This window comes from Lynx canadensis, chromosome A2, assembly GCF_007474595.2.
Source record: "Lynx canadensis isolate LIC74 chromosome A2, mLynCan4.pri.v2, whole genome shotgun sequence".
NCBI lineage: Eukaryota > Metazoa > Chordata > Mammalia > Carnivora > Felidae > Lynx > Lynx canadensis.
The window spans coordinates 153,882,250-153,901,105 of NC_044304.2; the positions used below are offsets into that span (position 1 = coordinate 153,882,250).

The 18,856-nt window shown below is 37.9% G+C and overlaps 1 protein-coding gene across 7 annotated transcripts in view; it reads left to right on the top strand.

Moving 5' to 3' along the window:
• Positions 1-18,856, top strand: part of LOC115509245 (putative RNA-binding protein Luc7-like 2) — a 57,567-nt gene that overhangs the window by 27,736 nt on the left and 10,975 nt on the right. For all 7 annotated transcript variants that reach the window (XM_030308543.1, XM_030308541.1, XM_030308548.1 and 4 more), the window contains 5 exons: positions 5,556-5,654; positions 6,632-6,742; positions 10,887-11,030; positions 16,558-16,734; positions 18,743-18,834. In XM_030308543.1, coding sequence (XP_030164403.1) covers positions 5,556-5,654; positions 6,632-6,742; positions 10,887-11,030; positions 16,558-16,734; positions 18,743-18,834 — 623 coding nt within the window. The remainder of the gene's footprint in view (positions 1-5,555; positions 5,655-6,631; positions 6,743-10,886; positions 11,031-16,557; positions 16,735-18,742; positions 18,835-18,856) is intronic.

Genomic DNA, 18,856 nt, shown 5'->3' on the forward strand with positions numbered 1-18,856 from the left:
GAATTTACAAAAATGGCATTTTTATTGCATTTTTCTTTGCCATCTCTTTACTACACTTAGTATCAAGATCATCATTTCTCTTGGCTATATAATGTGTTATATGGCTGTTCCATAATTCAGTTAATCAAACTTCTGTTCCTAGGCTCTTAAAATGTTTCTAATTTTTTACATCAAAAATATCATTGTTAAACTTCTGTCTGTTTAACCTCTGTGTACTTATTTCATTGTTTTTCCAAGTTCTTAGAATTCCTTATGTTAAATCATCAAGTTTATTTAGTAGTCATGGGTTGTGTAAAACCTGGTCTTTTATGTAGGAAGGGAAAAATGAGAGAAGCCATTTTCCTCATGAAGCTTAAAGTCCACTTAAGGAGATAACCTTCATTTTTGGAATTTCAAAACAACACTTAAAAAAGCACTTAACAGGGGTGCCTGGATGGCTCAGTCAGTTAAACATCTGACTTCGGCTTAGGTCATGATCTTGTGGTTCATGAGTAGTGAGTATAAGCCTCGCATTGGGCTCTGTGCTGACAGCTCAGAGCCTGGAGCCTGCTTCTGATTCCGTGTCTCCCTTTCTCTCTGCCTCTCCCCACTGCGCGCATTCTCTATCTCAAAAATAAATGAACGTTAAAGAATATATGTATACATTAAAAAAAAAAAAAAGCACTTAACAGAATCAAGTTTGTTAAACAGTGAAAGGTAGTACAAAGTGTTGAGAGGTTGTAAGAGAAGTTGCCAGAATCATATATAGTTATTTGGTCAAGACTTCATGGAGGAAGTAGATTTAAGACGGAGGAGACAAAATGCAGAACTGAATTTATTCAATTAAAAGTTTAAGTATTTTGGGGTACCCAAGTGGCGTAGTTGAGTGTCCGACTTTTGATTCTCCTCAAGTCATGATATCAGAGTTGTGGGATTGAGCCCTGCATCAGTCTCTGCCGAGTGTGGAGCCTGTTTAGGATTTGCTCTCTTTTCCCCCTTCCCTCTCCACCACTCATGTGCTCTTTCTCTAAAATAAAATTAAAAAGCATTTTTCCCATTTACAATCTGAGAATTTAGATGCCTTTTAATTAAAACACCAAGAATAATAAACTTGTGGGAAGAATTTAATTATGAAGTAAATTACTTGTTAAATTTAAAACTCAAATCTCTTCCTATGGCTTTCATCACAAATAGAGCCATTATAAGTTAAAATAAATAGCCAAACATTTTATTTGTTCACTTTGAAGCTTAATTATGTCAGAAGAGAAGCAGGGGCAAATATCTGTGCACTTCGTGTTCAAAGTACTCTTGAACCATCAGTGAAGAAGTCAGGATTGATTTGGTTTTTATTTATCTTGCCCTTTTTTTTTTAATGTTTAATTCTTGAGAGAGAGAGACAGAGCATGAGTGGGGGAGGGGTAGAGACAGAGAGGGAGACACAGAATCTGAAGTAGGCTCTAGGCTCTGAGCTGTTAGCCCAGAGCCCCATTCGGGGCTTGAACTTGGGAACGGTGAGATCATGGCCTGAGCCAAAGTTGGATGATTAACCAGCTGAGCCACCCAGGTGCCCTGGGATTGATTTGGCTTTTGAGGATTGGTTCATAGTTGGTCATAGTGTGGTTCTACCATGGTTCCCTTTGTAGTGGCTTTTTAATTTGATGACTGGTGTCCTGGAGAGCATTAACATGGGCATACTTGCCCCTCACTCTCTTTTACAGTAGCAGGTACTTGTGTTTATTTTGGCTTGCTTGTTTTTCATTTTAAATACTCTCTGCATGCATGTACATGCTCAGTCATGATGATCTGGACAGGAAGACAGATGACTAGTATCTAGAATTCTGAAAATTCTGCCTATACCTACTGTCCTGCTAAATCCTTGAGGGATAAGCACTGAGGCCATATACATACATACATACATACATACATACATACATACATACAGATAAATAAATAAACAAACAGCTACTGCATTTCCTAACGTTTTGGCCCCCAAATCTGCTGTTGTACGCAAGCCTAGCTGTAGGGCTCATGGTCGAGGATAGCATCAAGCCCAGGTGGTCTACTTCCTGGAGGACAGTAGCACATAGGAAAAAAGAGAGAAGAGCTTTAACTACTTATACTTAAAAAGGAAAGGAGTCCCAGCCAAGTTGTTAATCCATGGAGAGGCAAAGACCTTCCCCTTGAGAGCTCAGACCCGGAGCTTTTGTCCTGGGTTGCATCTTTTTTTAAAAAAAATTTTTTTTAACGTTTATTTATTTATAAGAGAGCCATGAGCTGGGAAGGGGATGCGGGGCGGGGGGGCGGGGGGGCGGGGGTGGGCGGGGGTCACAGATTCCGAAGCAGGCTCCAGGCTCCGAGCTGTCAGCACAGAGCCTGACGCGAGGCTCAAACCCATGAAACATGAGATCATGACCTGAACCAAAGTCAGCCGCCTAACTAAGTCACCCAGGTGCCCCCCCCCCCTTTTTTAAATGTTTGTTTATTTTTAAGAGACAGAATGCAAGTGGGGGAGGGGCAGAGAGCAGGAGACACAGAATCCAAAGCAGGCTCCAGGCTCCAAGGTAACAGCAGAGAACCCAGTGCCAGGCTCGAACTCATGAACCATGAGATCATGACCTGATGTTGAAGTTGTATGCTTAATTGACTCAACCACCCAGGAGCCCCACGTCCTGGGTTGCATCTTGACCACCCTTGCTTGTTAAGCTCAGGGTTCCCTGTGCCAAATGTTGTTCTTTGTCCTCTTTTACCAGTTTGATTCATTCAAAAGATATTATTAAACATTCCTATATACCAGGCCACAGGTACATAGTATATAAAACAGATAAAAAAAAATCCTTGTCTTTGTGAAGCTCACATTCTAGTAAGGTATTAAAAAATTTCCCCCTTCCACAAATCCTCCTCCAAGGCATCCAACTCTCCTCCTCTTACCAAAATTCCACCCTTACTACAGTGGTATAATTGTGTCCTTTTTGTGTTCATTTTGTCTTGATCCACATAGTTGGGGTTTTTCCTTTTGTTGGTTATATGATGTAAATTTAAAGATAAGAGTGGGGGAATTCCTGCCAATGTTTAGTATGGGTGGGTAACAGATGTTTAAGTAAAACACAGTGAGACAAGATTTATACACTACTTTTAGATCTTTGTGAGAACAGATTGGAAATATAGTTAAGCAGAGGATAAAGATAGGAAGATAACTAGAGGAAAGGCAGTGTAGATAACTGCTTTGAGTATCTGCAGTATGTAGAGGTTGTAGGGAGTGATTGTTACCTAGAAATATTAAAAGGTAAGTTAGTACTGATTTAATTGGAACTGGCATGGTTTTAGACTAGAAATCAGTTTAACCAGATTTTCTAGTAAGTACCTGGAATAAAGCCATCTTTCTAGGCCTTAATTCTTTGTCTGGAGAATGGGAGTAAAACTAGATCAGTGAGTGGTTCCCAACACTGTACATTAAAAACACCGGAGAGGCTTTTATAATTCTTTCTTTGGACAGTGGGGCTTGGACCTATTTTCAAATTCTTGCATCTGTATTACCCTGGGTCTAGGTTAGGAACCACTGCATTGGATCATTGGCATTTCCAACTGTGACATCATAACATTTTAGGAAATAAGTATAGCATCCCATTAACCACTATATCTATAGAAATACACATATAAAGGGAGTTGTTGGAGTGATTAATGTTAAGATATCGATTAAGAAACACACAGGTGTAGCAAAGATGGTAACAACCTTCTTTTGCAGTTAACTTCTTTCATTTCTGTCTTACTTTCCTACAATTTTAAGACTGTTAAACTTTTTTCTATAGGTTTTTAAAAATGCCACTTGATAAGCAGCTTTGAATTTCCACACATCAACAAGTGTCAGTTGGCTGTTTATTGTCATTAGAAGACTTCTTAACTAACCCATAGACTTATGAATGAGAGTAACAAGTGGAGCTTGGAAAAATCTCAGCATCCTCGGCAGTGCAGTGATCCGTGCTAGTCTTCAAGTGTGATAAGGACTTTTATTATACTAGTGAATATTCCTTATTATTTCTCAAAGGATCGCTTTGAAAATATTGTCTGTATTTTCCCATTCATTCTTTTATGTAATTAAAAATTGAGGTAATAGTTTTACAGAGGAACTTATTATTTTCGTCATAAAGTCTCACTTGGAAAGAGGAAGCTACCTGATAGTACCTGATATTCTTTTCCTCAGTATCCTAGATAATTGGTTGTCTAAACCATATTCGAATCTTTCCATTATCGGGGAACTCACTAACTCTTGAGGAAGATTTTTTCTTTTTAATGTTTGAGAGAGAGAGAGTACGTGCACGAGCGGGAGAGGGGCAGAGAGAGAGAAAAATCCCAAGTAGGCTCCATGCTCCATCCATCACTTGAACCAAAATCAAGAGTGAGATGCTTAACCAACTGAGCCACCCAGCTGCCTCTTGAGGAAGAGAGGGAGGATTCCAGGCTGGCTCTGTGCTGTCAGCTTGGAGCCCTTCAAGGGCCTGGAACCCACAAACCATGAGATTATGACTTGAGCTGAAATCAGGAAGTCAGACACTTAACAGACTGAGCCACTCAGGCACCCTGACTGGTATGTTTTTAAATTTGTCTTAATTTTCTGTTCATAGCTAATTATTTGTAAATTTGTCTTCTTAGATATGACTATAGGACTTCATATTTATTTATTTTAAATTTTATCTGGTCTATTCTTTTGAATATTACCTTTTTTAAGTTTATTTTTAATTTTTTATTAATGTTTTTGAGAGAGAGAGCACGCAAGCAGGGGAGGGGCAGAGAGAGAAACATAATTCACAGCAGGCTCCAGGCTCTGAGCTGTCTGCACAGAGCCAGACATTGGGCTCTAACTCACAGACCGCAAGAGAGCGAGCAGGCACGCAAGCGAGCAGGGGAGGGGAAGAGAGAGAATCCCGAGCAGTCTCCATGCTGTCAACAATAGAGCCTGATATGGAGCTCAAACCCACAAACTGAGATCATGACCTGAGCCAAAACCAGGAGTCAGATACTTAACCAATTGAGCCACCCCGGCGCCCCTACGTATGCTTGTTAATAGGGTTAGGTACTGATTCTTTGTGAACTTCTGTTGAGTCTTAATAAATTTCTTTTTACTAGTTCACCTACAGTCTTGTCTGAAATCCAGATTGAGGTTACTGGTCTCATGTTTTGAGGACTCCATCTTTATTTGAAAATCAGAATGTTCTTCAAAGAATACTGACTATAATTCGGCAGTCTGATTTACATATCCTTTTAGTTTGATTTTAAATTAATGTTATCTTTTCTGTGTTAATGGGCTGCTAGAAGCTTGTTTTAGATTCTGGCTGTTTTCCTTGTCCATGTGTTCTTAGGTACAAAAGTGATCACTCCTTCCATCTGCTGGTGGTCAGAATTGATGTTATTTTTTTCTGGCACCAAGTTTTATACTTGTCTATGAAATTTCGTAATTTGGAAGTCCGTAAATAAAGAAGCACCTGTGAGACTTAATATGTAATTTGAAGAGAACTGTGATTGTTAATGAATTTTTGCAAAATGTGTTTGCTCTATCAATAATGTCTTTTTTTTTCCCCTAGAGAATGGATCTTGGAGAGTGTCTCAAAGTCCATGACCTGGCTTTAAGAGCAGATTATGAAATTGCATCCAAAGAACAAGATTTTTTCTTTGAACTTGATGTATGTGATTTTTGCTTTAATGGGTTAGATTATTTTTTGCAGTAAAACATTTTGAATATGGATTAATATCTCTACAGGCAAAGGCTCTTAGCGAATTAATCTTTTTGGTTATATGAAGGACAGTACTAAATTAAGATGCTTTGTTGACTAGCAACATTTTTTTTAAGACTTTATTTATTTATTTTTTTTAAACTTTATTATTTTGGAAGAGAGCACAGGTAGGGGAGGGACAGAGAGAGAAAGGGAGAGAGAGAATCCCAAGCAGGCTCTGTGCTGCTAGTGCAGGCCCGACGTGGGGCTCAAACTCACAAAACCATGAGATAATGACCTGAGCTGAAACCAAGAGTCAGATGCTTAAATGACAGAGCCACCCAGATGTCCCAATGAGCAACATTTTTTAAAAATATAAGGTGAAACTGGGTGTTTTAAGAAAATGCGTAAAACTCACTCAATGCATATATTCTTTTGAAAAGTATCTTTCCGGTAAATCCATAATGATTACAGAAACATCAATTTAAGCACATGAAAACCAACACATTTTTAATGTATATGAGGCCCTTTAATAATCTATAGAATTTTTATATTTGTTTTTTGTGTCTGTAAATATGTTTATATAGAAAGAGGGAGGATCTTAAATGCAATGTGGATTTTTTTAAGTTTATTTATTTTGAAGGCAAAAGGGGCAGAGACAAGGAGAGAGAATTCCAAGCAGGCTCCATGCAGTCAGCGTGGAGCCCGACACTGGGACTCAATCTCACTAACCAGAGATCATGTCCTGAGCCAAAATCAGGGGCTTTACCTTTCCTGGGAATTATTTATGTTTATTCCTTGCCGGTTTGATAGATGATGAGTAGTATTTTTATTATTGAATCTGCTTTTGTTACTTTTTTACTTTTATTTTAGCATTTAAAAAATACAGTTTTTAGTAAAGATACTTCTTAAGAAATATCTAATTGTCTTTTAATTAAACTTTGCAGGCTATGGATCATCTGCAGTCATTCATTGCAGATTGTGATCGAAGAACAGAAGTGGCCAAGAAAAGATTAGCAGAGACTCAAGAAGAGATTAGTGCTGAAGTGGCCGCAAAGGTAAGAATGTCAATAATTTCATTAGTACAAAGTATAGTTTCATCTCACTAATTTTAGCTTTTTATTTTGAAATAATTACTTGCACAGATTACAGAGACATATATAGGGAATTCTCTGAACTCTTCCTCTAGCCTCCCCTTAGATGTTTACATCTTATACAACTGTAGTACACCATGAAAGCCAAGATACTCATACCACTCCAATCACAACATTTTATTCAGATTTTACCAGTTATGTGTGCACTTGTGTGTGTGTGTGTGTGTATGTGTGTATAGCTCTGTGCAGTTTTATCACATGTGTAAGTAACTTGGGTAACTACCATCATAATTATGTTACTTCCCTGTAACATCAACCTTGAGACTCCCTCATATTACCTCTTTGTAACCATACCTGTTCCTCCTTTTCCCCTGTCTTCTGGAGACCTCTATCTCAATAATTGTTATTTTACTGAATATTATATAAATGGAATTATGTGTCCTTTTGAGAATGGTTCTTTTCACTCAGCACAGCTTCCTTGATTCATACAAGTTGTTGCATGTATCAGTAGTTTATTCCTTTTTTTTTTTCTGAGTAGTATTCTATGGTATGGATATATTACAGTTCAACCACACATTGAAAGATGTTTGGGTTGTTTCCATTTACTGGGTTAACACCAATCAAACTGCAATAAGCATTTCATTTCTCTGGGATAAATGCCCAAGAATGCAATTTCTGGGTCATATGGTAAGTCCATTTTTAGTGCATCTCTTGATCTTGGGGTCATGAGTTCAAGCCCCACATTGAGTGTAGAGATTACACAAATAAATAAACTTTAAAAGTGCAAATAAGAAATGTAGAAAGAAAAGTACAGTAAATCCCAGTGGATTTGTAGTCATCAGTTTTTTGCTCATTTCATTATTTTAAAAGCAAATTCAGTATGTCACATGATACCACCTCTAAAACATAACCATAAAATCATATCCATAAAGCTATAAAGCTAGCAATAATTTTTTAATATTCCTTAATAACTAGAATGTGTTAATTTTTCATATATAGAGTTGATTTGTTCTAATGAGAATCCAAAAGAATTCCCTGTATTACAGTTTGATTTGATGACTTACTACTTAGTAACATTTTGTGCCATTCAAGATAGTTGGTACGTTTTATGAAAATGTAGAATGGAGGCAGACTTACCCAGATAGTTTGGATGACAGCATTAAATCCACTTCTCAAGAAATGTATGTACAAAGGGAAATGGATTCTCCTCTTTGAGGAACGGTCTTTTGTTTTAAATAATCTCTGCACCCAACTTGGGGCTCAAATTCATGACCTTGAGATCAAGCGTTGCATGCTCTGCTGACTAAGCCAGCCAGGCACCCTGAGAACTTCTGAAAATTCTCTAAAGATGGGATCCTAAAGTGCAAGGATCTGATATCTCATGGTTGAAAAACACCCATCAGTGCTATCCTGGTTTATATGGCCTTGTATTGATTATTGATCACCACAAAAATGCTACTTAACAAATTACCTCAAAACTCAGTGACTTGAAACAGTAGTATTTAGCCTTTGAGTCTTCAGTCAATGATTCAGGCTGGGGGTGCCTGGGTGGTTCAGTCAGTTAAGCATCTGATTCTTGATTTCTGTTCACATCATGATTCATGAGATCGAGCCCCGCGTTGAGCTTTCCACTGATAGCATGGAGCCTGCTTGGGATTCTGTCTCTCCCTCTCTCTCTGCTCCTCCCTGCTCACACTCTTTCTTCCTCTCAAAATAAATAAATTTTGAAAAAGTGATTTAGGCTGAACTTGACTGGGAGGATCTTCATATCTCAGCTGGGCTTACTCACATGTCTTACAGTCGTCCAGAGGCTACTGAACCCAGAAGGCTAGCCTGGCCATGTTCTCATGGTAGTGGTAGAGGTGTAAAAAAAATGTCATAGCTCTGTCATACAAGTGCTTTTCATGCCTTTTCCTTCTGTCATGTTTGCTACTGTCCCATTAGCTAAAGCCAGTTACGAGGCCAAATTCAGAATCAGAATGTGTATGATATTACTAGTTACATAACAAAGAAATGGATACAAGGAAAGGTAAAGAGTTTGGGGCATAATCCAATTTTTCTATGATGGATATTGAAAGAAAAATACCACTTTTGTTAAAGAGGTAAGAAAATGATAATAGCATTGAGAATTTCTTTGAGGGATGAATATTTTGGATTGAAAGACATTTGAGAAGTAAAGATTATTGGCACACTAGTTTGTTGGGACTGGATGTCCACATCAAATTAAAATCTTAGCTAATATAATTGGCCATGTAGCCTGAATACTTAACTTTGTGGCCAAAATAAAGATGGTGTATGTATCATATACCATTAAAACAGTAGGAATGAACTAACTACACTCTCAGGATGATGGTGAGGAGGAGGAGGAGAAGGACAGAATCCCAAGGCAAGAATTAATCCCAGTGAAAAAACATTCACTAAGGCTAAGGGAGAAGGAGTGCTGTGGTCGTATAGTGACAAATCAGTAATGTGCTGTGTAGTGTATGTGCAACGCACATTTTCTCATTTCTCACAACTTTGTGAGATACTAGTATTCCTGCTTCTCAGATGAGGAAGTTGATTCAGGTTAAGTAATATGGTCAAACTTACACATCTGGTAATTGGTTGGGCAATAAGCTAAAACTGTTGGGACTCTAAAGTCATATCTTTGACTTAAAGCGTATGCACCAGTTCATTCCTGTAACTCCTTTTTTTTTTTTTTTTTTTTTTTTTTGAGTCTATGCTGTTTCTTGGGCATTGGAAATGGGAAATATAAATAGCTATTTTGAAAGTGGTGTGGTAATGTATATAAAAGTAGTTGTTATAAAAGATACAAAGAGGGGCGCCTGGGTGGCGCAGTCGGTTAAGCGTCCGACTTCAGCCAGGTCACGATCTCGCGGTCCGTGAGTTCGAGCCCCGCGTCGGGCTCTGGGCTGATGGCTCAGAGCCTGGAGCCTGTTTCCGATTCTGTGTCTCCCTCTCTCTCTGCCCCTCCCCCGTTCATGCTCTGTCTCTCTCTGTCCCAAAAATAAATAAACGTTGAAAAAAAAAAATTTAAAAGATACAAAGATGGTACAAAGGCGGCTTTGGCTCTCTCTGTTTATGATTAAGTAGGGTGAAATGTGTTGATTGATCAAGAATGCTTCGTGGAGGGGCACCTGGGTGGCTCAGTCGGTTAAGCGACCGACTCTTGATTTCAGCTCAGGTCATTCATGATCTTACGGTTCATGATCTGGAGCCCCACATCGGGCTCTGCACTGACAGTGTGGAGCCCGCTTGGGATTCTCTCCCTCCCTCTCTTTCTGCCCCTCCCTTGGTTGCGTTTTCTCGTCTCTTAAAATAAATAAATAAATAGACATAAACAAGAAATAAAAAGGAATGCTTCACAGAATAATTGGATCTTGTTGAGTGAATAGACATACGTGAATTCAGGCAAGGGGAGATAAGGGATGATATCCCAGGAAGAGGGATGACATCCCTCTGCAGTCACAGAGGTAGAAAATTTTTATTTTTTTATTATTTTTTATTTTTTTTAACATTTATTTATTTTTGAGACAGAGACAGAGCATGAACGGGGGAGGGTCAGAGAGAGAGAGGGAGACACAGAATCTGAAACAGGCTCCAGGCTCTCAGCAGTCAGCACAGAGCCCGACGTGGGGCTCAAACTCACATACCGCGAGATCGTGACCTGAGCTGAAGTCGGACGCTTAACCGACTGAGCCACCCAGGCGCCCCCACAGAGGTAGAAATTAAGAGTAAATTTGAGTAACTGGGTGTAACTACTATATTGTGTTGTGAAGTGGGGGAACAGCAAGAGATGGTTTGGAAAGGTACATAGGGCCAGATTGTGTGAAAAAAGGTATTTTATACTTGGAATATACTGCCAAAGCAGAGGTTGGGAAGTAATAGTTTTAAATTGAGATTATTTGTATTCCTGACCTCACTGTAGTGAGAGCACGCAGGCTCAAAACATCCTCATATCCCACCAGTTCATGTATTATATGCTCAGAAAGCATTATTTGTACTCCTCTTGCTTTAGAGAACTTGTCTTTTCTGAGCATTTGTGAAATATTTTGAACTTTGATAATTGTGCTTTTTATTCATGATTTTCTTTTCTGTTGCTTTCTAGGCAGAACGTGTTCATGAATTAAATGAAGAAATTGGTAAGTTGTTGGCCAAGGTGGAACAACTAGGAGCTGAGGGAAATGTGGAAGAATCCCAAAAAGTAATGGATGAAGTAGAGAAAGCACGGGCAAAGAAAAGAGAAGCAGAGGTAATGAAATTCTTTATAGTATTATCTAGAGCCTTACTGTCTGTACTTCTTAACATATATTTAATTGGAAATTGCTGAAAAGTTAAAGCCAATTAAAAATTATTTTAATTAGCTGGTATCATACTAATGGATTATGTATCAAAAGTTGTGGGTTTGTTTTACTTTAGAGCCATTGACCTGTTGAAATTTGTAACTAGTAAATGAAATGAACTAAACTAGGTAGTCTTACAGAACAGTCACACACACACAACACACAGAGTGCATAAATGTCATAGTGATACCTTCCCCTCCCCCAGCTTAACACCATGGCAACCATTGCATTTCTTCTCTTCCTACCTCAGTACAAATATAGTACTTTGGCAGCCTCCTCTTATGCTTTCTTCACAGCACAGGTCAAAATCTAATGTCTGAAGACAAAGTTCTATTTTGTTTTGCCCACCTGATGTTTTTTAGAAAGCTGGATACCTTCAGATGAGGTTGTATTCTCCCATTTTACCATAGTGTCCATTGCTCTTAACTGTATCACACCATGGTTTAATTTTTCTTATTCTGTCCTCTCTTAGATAACTGATTTTAGCCCATTTACTGCTGTAAATTTTCTTCTACACACGATTGTAGCTGTATCCCACAGATTCATATGTTGTATTTTTATTTTTATTCAATGCAAATATTTGCTAATATTGCTTGTGATTTCTTCCTTGATCTATGGGTTATACAGGAGTGTGTTATTATATATTTGTTTTTTCTAAATATTTTTCTTTTCTGATTTTAATTTAGTTCTCTTGCAGTCAGAGAACATTGGTGTGATTTTAGGTCTCTTAGATATGTCAGTACTTGTTTTGTGTCCTGAATTTAGTCTTGGTAAATGTTCCATCTGCATTTTAAAAGAATGATATTCTCCCTTGTTAAATGGAGTGTTCTGTAAATGTCAGTTGAGTCAGGATGGTTGATTAATTGTTCAAATCTTTACACATCCTATTGATTTTCTGTTTATTTACTGAGAGGAATATTCAAGTCTCTACCTCTAATTGTGGATTTATCTATGCTTTTCAGTTTTGTCAGTTTTTGCTTCATGTATTTTGAAACTATTATTAGGCTAATACACCTTTAGGTTTGTTGTGTCTTTTTGAATAATTGGGCCCTTTATTATTTTGAACTGTCCTAGTAATGTCTTTTGCTTTCAAATCTTGATCTGATATTAATAAGGTCTTTTTAGCTTTTTTTAGATGTTAAAGTTGTATACTGTAAACTCCAGAGAAACCACTGGAGGGGAAAAAAGTATAACTAATAGTAGAAATAAAATGGAGTCCTAAATAATACTTAATCCAAAAGAAGGCAGGAGAAAAGGAACAAACAACAGATTGGACATAGAGAAAATAAATAGCATAGTGGTGTACCGATAATTATGTTAAATGTAACCCAGTGTACCAATAATTACATTAAATGTAAATGGTCTAAATATTCCACCTAAAAGGCAAAGATTGTGAGACTGGATTTTTTTTTTTAAAAAGCAAGAGCTAGCTATAATAAATCTACTTTAGGGGCAGTAGGTGGCTCAGTCAGTTACGCGTCCGAGTTTGTTTCAAGGTCATGATCTCACGGCTTGTGAGTTCAAGTCCCACTTTGGGTTCTCTGCTGACAGCTCAGAGCCTGGAGCCTGCTTCAGATTCTGTGTCTCCCTCTCTCTCTGCCCCTCCCCTGCTTGCACTCTCTCAAAAATAAATAAACTTTAAAAAAAAAAAACAACTACTTTAAAGTGTTTATTTTGAGAGCGAGAATGCATATGAGCAGGGGTGGGGCAAAGAGGGAGAGAGAAAATCCCAAGCGGAGTCTGTGCTGTCAGCACAAAGCCCAGCGTGGGGCTTGGTCCCATGAAGCATGAGATCATGACCTGCACCAAATGCTCCAAAATCAAGAGTCGGACGCTTCACCGACTGAGCCACCTAGTCTCCCCTGGAATCTACTTTAAATATAAATATATATTAAAGGTAATAGGATGGAAAAGAATATGCTGTGTAACCTTCTTAGTATTTTTGAAGTCTTAATATTGAGGATTTCTTTATTATTTTTTTTAACTTAGATTTTATATTTTTATTACCTATTTTTTTTTTAAATAGAATTGATTGTCAAGTTAGTTAACATACAGTGTATACAGTGTGCTCTTGGCTTTGGGAGTAGATTCCCATGATTCATCACTTACATACAACACCCAGTGCTCAGCCCCAACAAGTGCCCTCCTCAATGCCTATCACCTATTTTCCCCTCTCCTCCGCCCCCCTCCCCCAACCCTCTGTTCTCTGTATTTAAGAGTCTCATATGGTTTTCCTCCCTCTCTGTTTGAAACTGCTTTTTCCCCTTCCCTTCCCCCATGGTCTTCTGTTAAGTTTCTCAAATTAGCATTTCTTGAAATGTAATTATTACCAATCCAGAAAATAAACACTGAGTTTTTGTATTTTAAATGTTTATTTTGAGAGGAAGTGCACGCACGAGCAAAAGAGCAGAAGGAGAGGGAGAGAGAGAAAATCCCAAGCAGACTTCTCATTGCTAGCACAGAGCCCGATGTAGGGCTTGATCTCACGAACCATGAGATCATGACCTGAGCCAAAATCAAGAGTCAGATGCTTAACTGACTGGGCCACCCAGTTGCCCCAATTTTTAAATGCAGAGTATTTTATAGCTCATTTCCCCCAAAGACTCTGGTAGCGAACATAGTGATATTATTACTTGCATGTTTTGTTTTCATGAAATTTCATGCATATGTATTTGAAGATTTTCTAGTATCACACAGGGGCTTAACGTCTTTAATCTGTTATATTTTGTCTGCATTTGATTTTTACTAAGGACAGTACTTTAAAAAATGTGCTTGTCCATTTTGGATTGTGTTCAACTGCACATAAAAGAAAACTTAACTTACAGTGGGTTAACCAAAAAAGGGTTTTGTTGTTCTCCTTTAGTAAATACTCGTGGTTAGGGAGTCTAGGGCTGATATGGCAGCTCCATGATTCCATCTAGTATACAGGTTACTTACACCTTTATGTTCAGCCATCTTTATTATATGGATTCATCTTTATGTTTATCATTTTTTGGCGGTAATATGGCCACTATGCCTAAAGCCTTTCTACTGCATAACTAGAAAAAGGAATAGTAAGGCACAAAAATTGAGTTGACTTGCCTCTGTGTATCATGTGTTTGTGTTTATCTTTTTTAAAAACTTTTATTTTGAAATATTTCCAGAGATACAAAAGAAATAGTGTAAGGAATGCCCCTATATCCTTCACGTGGACTCCAAATATTAACATTTTTACCACATTTCCTTTTTTTTCTCCTATTGTATGTGTATTGTATGTGTAATGTTTGACATTAAGTTATAGATGTGAAGCCTCTTTATCCCCAAATACTCCAATGTGTATTTACTAAAAACAAGGATATTTTATTACATAAATGCAGTATAGTGATTTGAATGAGAAATTAAGATTAATACAATACTATTAATTGGAAGACTTTATTCAGATTCTTCTGAATTGTCCCAATAATGTTCTCTTTTATTAAAATTTTTTTCTTTGGGACCCCTAGGTGTCTTAGTCTGTTAAGTGTCTGACTCCTGATTCTGGCTCAGGTCATGATCTCACGGTTTGTGGGTTCCAGCCCTGCATTGGGCTCTGTGCTGATGGTGTGGATCTTGCTTGGATTCTCTCTTTCTCTCTCTCTCTCAAAATCATTGAATAAACATAAAAATTTTTTTTCTTTGTTTAAGGTCCAGTTCAAGATCATATGCTGCATTTATTTGTTCATGTTCCTCTAGGCCTCTTTAATGTGGAACTTTAGTCTTTGGCATGATCTTGACAGTTTTGAAAAGTACAGGCTAATTATTTTGTAAAATGTTTTTCAGTTTGGGTTTGTCTGATTTTCTTCTTGATTAGAATTTTGACAGGAGTACCATTTAAGTAATGTTATATGCATCAGAAGGCACATGCTAGTAATTTGTCCCATTTCTGGTGATATTGCCTCTTTTTCGACTGTGAAGTTACAGTGCTTTCCTTTTTGTAATAAGTGTCTTGGTATTGACACTTTTTTCTTTTTTTTAATGTTTATTTTTGAGAGAGAGACAGCATGCAAACAGGGAAGGGGAAGAGAGAGAGGGAGACACAGAATCTGAAGCCAGCTCCAGGCTCAGAGCCTGATACAGGGCTCAAACTCAAATGGCGAGATCATGACCTGAGCTGAAGTTGGATGCTTAACCAACTGATCCACCCAGGCGTCCCTTGGTATTGACATTTTTGAAACTGTAAATATTGTTTCCCATCACTTCTGATCCACAGGTGATAACAGCCATTAGTGATTTTTTTTCTCAGCTTACTGACTCCCTTTGAAAGAACTTTTCTATATATTCCCTCCAGCAGTGTCCACTTAAATATCTCTAAAGCCAAAGCTGCATAAAGGCTTGGAAATAGAATTTTTTTGTTTTTAAGTTTTTTTTTTTTATTTATTTTGAGAGAGAGAGTGCATGCACATGCTCAAGCAGAGGTGGAGGGCAGAGAGAGGGAGAAAGAATCCTAAGTAGGCTCCACACCATCATTGCAGAGCCTGATGTGGGGCTCTATCTCACGAATCAAGAGTTGGACGCTTAACCAACTGAGCCACCTAGGTGCCCCAAGAAATGTAATGTTTTTTAGGTAGAGAGGTGGCTGTGTCAGATGATAACCAGAATATTTTCAGTAAGGAAAAATGATTGAGTGTAAGACATCTTACTCTTGTTAAGGCACTTCCTCTCATTGCTTATAGAACTATTGCTTTTGGTGGAAAGTTATCATTTGTATGCCCTGTCCATATTTCCAAAGGGAAAAGAAATGACCTGTGGGTAAGAAGGCAGTGGAAGGAGGGGCGCCTGGGTGGCTCAGTCGGTTGGGCGGCCGACTTCGGCTCAGGTCACGATCTCGCGGTCCGTGAGTTCGAGCCCCGCGTCGGGCTCTGTGCTGACAGCTCGGAGCCTGGAGCCTGTTTCAGATTCTGTGTCTCCCTCTCTCTGACCCTCCCCCATTCATGCTCTGTCTCTCCCTGTCTCAAAAATAAATAAAACATTAAAAAAAAATTAAAAAAAAAAAAAAAAAGAAGGTAGTGGAAGGAAACTGTAATAATACCAAAGACATTCATTCCCTCTCTGCCAGTGTGGGTGACTTTTTTCTTGATCCTTCACTGATGTATATAGTTTTGGGGTTGCTTCGTTTCATTTTTAACAAAAATTGCAGAAAAGAAAACCCAGAACACTGAGAAGGCCTTTCCGAAAGTCGTGTTCTATGTCATGGTAGAATTCTTACAGTAGTTCTTGGCAAAATACAGTTTACTTCCATTGGATAGGTCCCAAGGACAGAGGATGAGGGTAATGGAAAACCCATGATTTTCATAACAAAATAGCCATACTTTTGCGTATTCATCAGAAAACTTTTCTTTATATGTACATAGTGTATTTTGTGTAGTGATATGACTCAGTGAGGTTTATATGAATATTGTTTTTCTCACTTTTGTTCAGGAAGTTTATAGGAATTCTATGCCGGCTTCCAGTTTCCAACAACAGAAACTTCGAGTCTGTGAAGTCTGCTCTGCCTATTTAGGTCTTCATGATAATGATAGACGACTGGCTGATCATTTTGGGGGTAAACTGCACCTGGGATTTATTGAAATAAGAGAGAAACTTGAAGAATTAAAGGTACATTGGTAAATTAATATCCTTCACTTTATCTAATTTAATCACTCGTTTTGATATGTATTAGTTATCTTTTTGTGTAATATCTTGGCTGAAATTCTGCTAACAATTCATACCAAATAGAGTAGGATTATAAATGGAGATAACAGCTGGTTTAATGGATGATGTCTGAAAAACAGACTTTAAATACTGTCCCCTTATTTTGGGGGATAGTGTTTTGTGTTGGATAGGACATTGAATTAGGAATCTTGCAAACTGAGTTCTGAACTAATTGTTTCATACAAATTCCCCCCAAATTTTTATTCTATTTTCTATAAAATAAACAGTATAATATTTACTTTAATTTTTTTTAATGTTTATTTTTGAGACAGAGACCAAGCGTGAACAGGGGAGGGGCAGCGAGAAAGGGAGACACAGAATCCGAAACAGGCTTCAGGCTCTGAGCTATCAGCACAGAGCCCAACGCAGGGCTCGAACCCATGAACTGTGAGATCATGGCTGAGCCAAAGTCGGACGCTTAACCAACTGAGTCACCCAGGTGCCCCGTTATAATATTTACTTTAAAGGAAGATTGAGAAAATGAGTCTAGTATTTTTTTGAAATATTTTGCAGTTCTTCATAACAAGCTTGTAGGACCTCTAGTTTTATTTTATGCTCCTACTCCTGTTTCAGAAAGGAATTAGAATGAAACCTATCTTTAAAAAAAGGACAGTTATTATCACTTAACATATGTATACCACTATTGTGAGAAAGGCAGTACAGTTCCTACTCGTGCTGAATTCTTTTGAGAAGACAGGAAAACAACAAACAGGGTATTTCTAAAGAGGTTAAAGATCAGAATAAATGGATATAGTCAATTTACTTTTCAAGAATCTGGTGTGGCTAGTTTTATTTGTTGTTTTTTTCTTTTTTTACATTTATTCAGTTTTGAGAGAGACAAGCATGCGAGTGGGGGAGGGGCAAGAGAGAGAGGGAGACACAGAATCTGAATCAGGCTGCAGGCTCTGAGCTGTCAGCACAGAATCCGATGCAGGGCTTGAACTCACAAACTGTGAGATCATGACCTGAGCCAAAGTCAGACAGTTAACTGACTGAGCCACTCAGGTGCCCCTGATGCAGCTAGTTTTTTAAAAATTTTGGCACTGTAGCATTTTGTTATGAGTAGGAGACTGGCTCAAAGGTGGCAATCACTGGATAGTGACTTTTATTACTGAAATTAACCCAAGATCTATAGTTTCACATTTAAAATAATGTGGAGTCAGAAACACTTAGGGACGTCTCTGTATTTGTAATTAACAGTGAGCTCTTCTAAGTATTCTGAGTAACTGGGATGATTTGGGGTAAGTTTTTTTAAATGACTAAGTTTCACTATTTCACATGGTTACTGGGGTCTAAGTTAAAACTCAGAAATAGTACTGTTTGGGAATCTTTGCAGATACAGAGCTAGCAACAGGACTGTTTAGCTTTTTACTGGTACTTTTTGAAGCAGCAGAATTGAGGTGGTAATTGGAAGTGACAGAAGACATTTTTATTTTGGAAATCATAGAGAATGGGAGCTTATAGTGATTTATAGTGCTTAATGTTCTTTAAAAAATACAAAATAGGTGTACCTCGCTGGCTCAGTTGGCATGGCATATTCCTCTTGATCTCAGGGTCGTGGGTGTAGAGATTACTGGAAAAAAAAAAAGACTTGAAATATACAAAGTAATGCTTGAAAATATTCAAAGGAGAAAAGTCTTGTAGAAATGATTTTGAAATATTAAGTCACGAAGAAACATGAAATTTTACAAATGTTCCCCAGAAGGGGGGAAGAAACATTTTGGAAACTAGACTTGCATAATGATTTTACCCAGTAAAACTTTTAATTGAACTGTTATTAAACAGATTTTGATGTTACCTGTGCTATATTGGGAACCACATGTCGTAGAGTGTAGGATAATTCTTATTAAGAATGGACTCAGTAACTAATGCTTCTCATTTTTTATTATTTGAATTGTCATTGTCTTTTAAGAGAGTTGTAGCTGAGAAACAGGAGAAAAGAAATCAGGAACGCCTGAAACGAAGAGAAGAAAGAGAGAGAGAAGAAAGGGAGAAGCTGAGGAGGTATGGAGTGATGAACTGAATA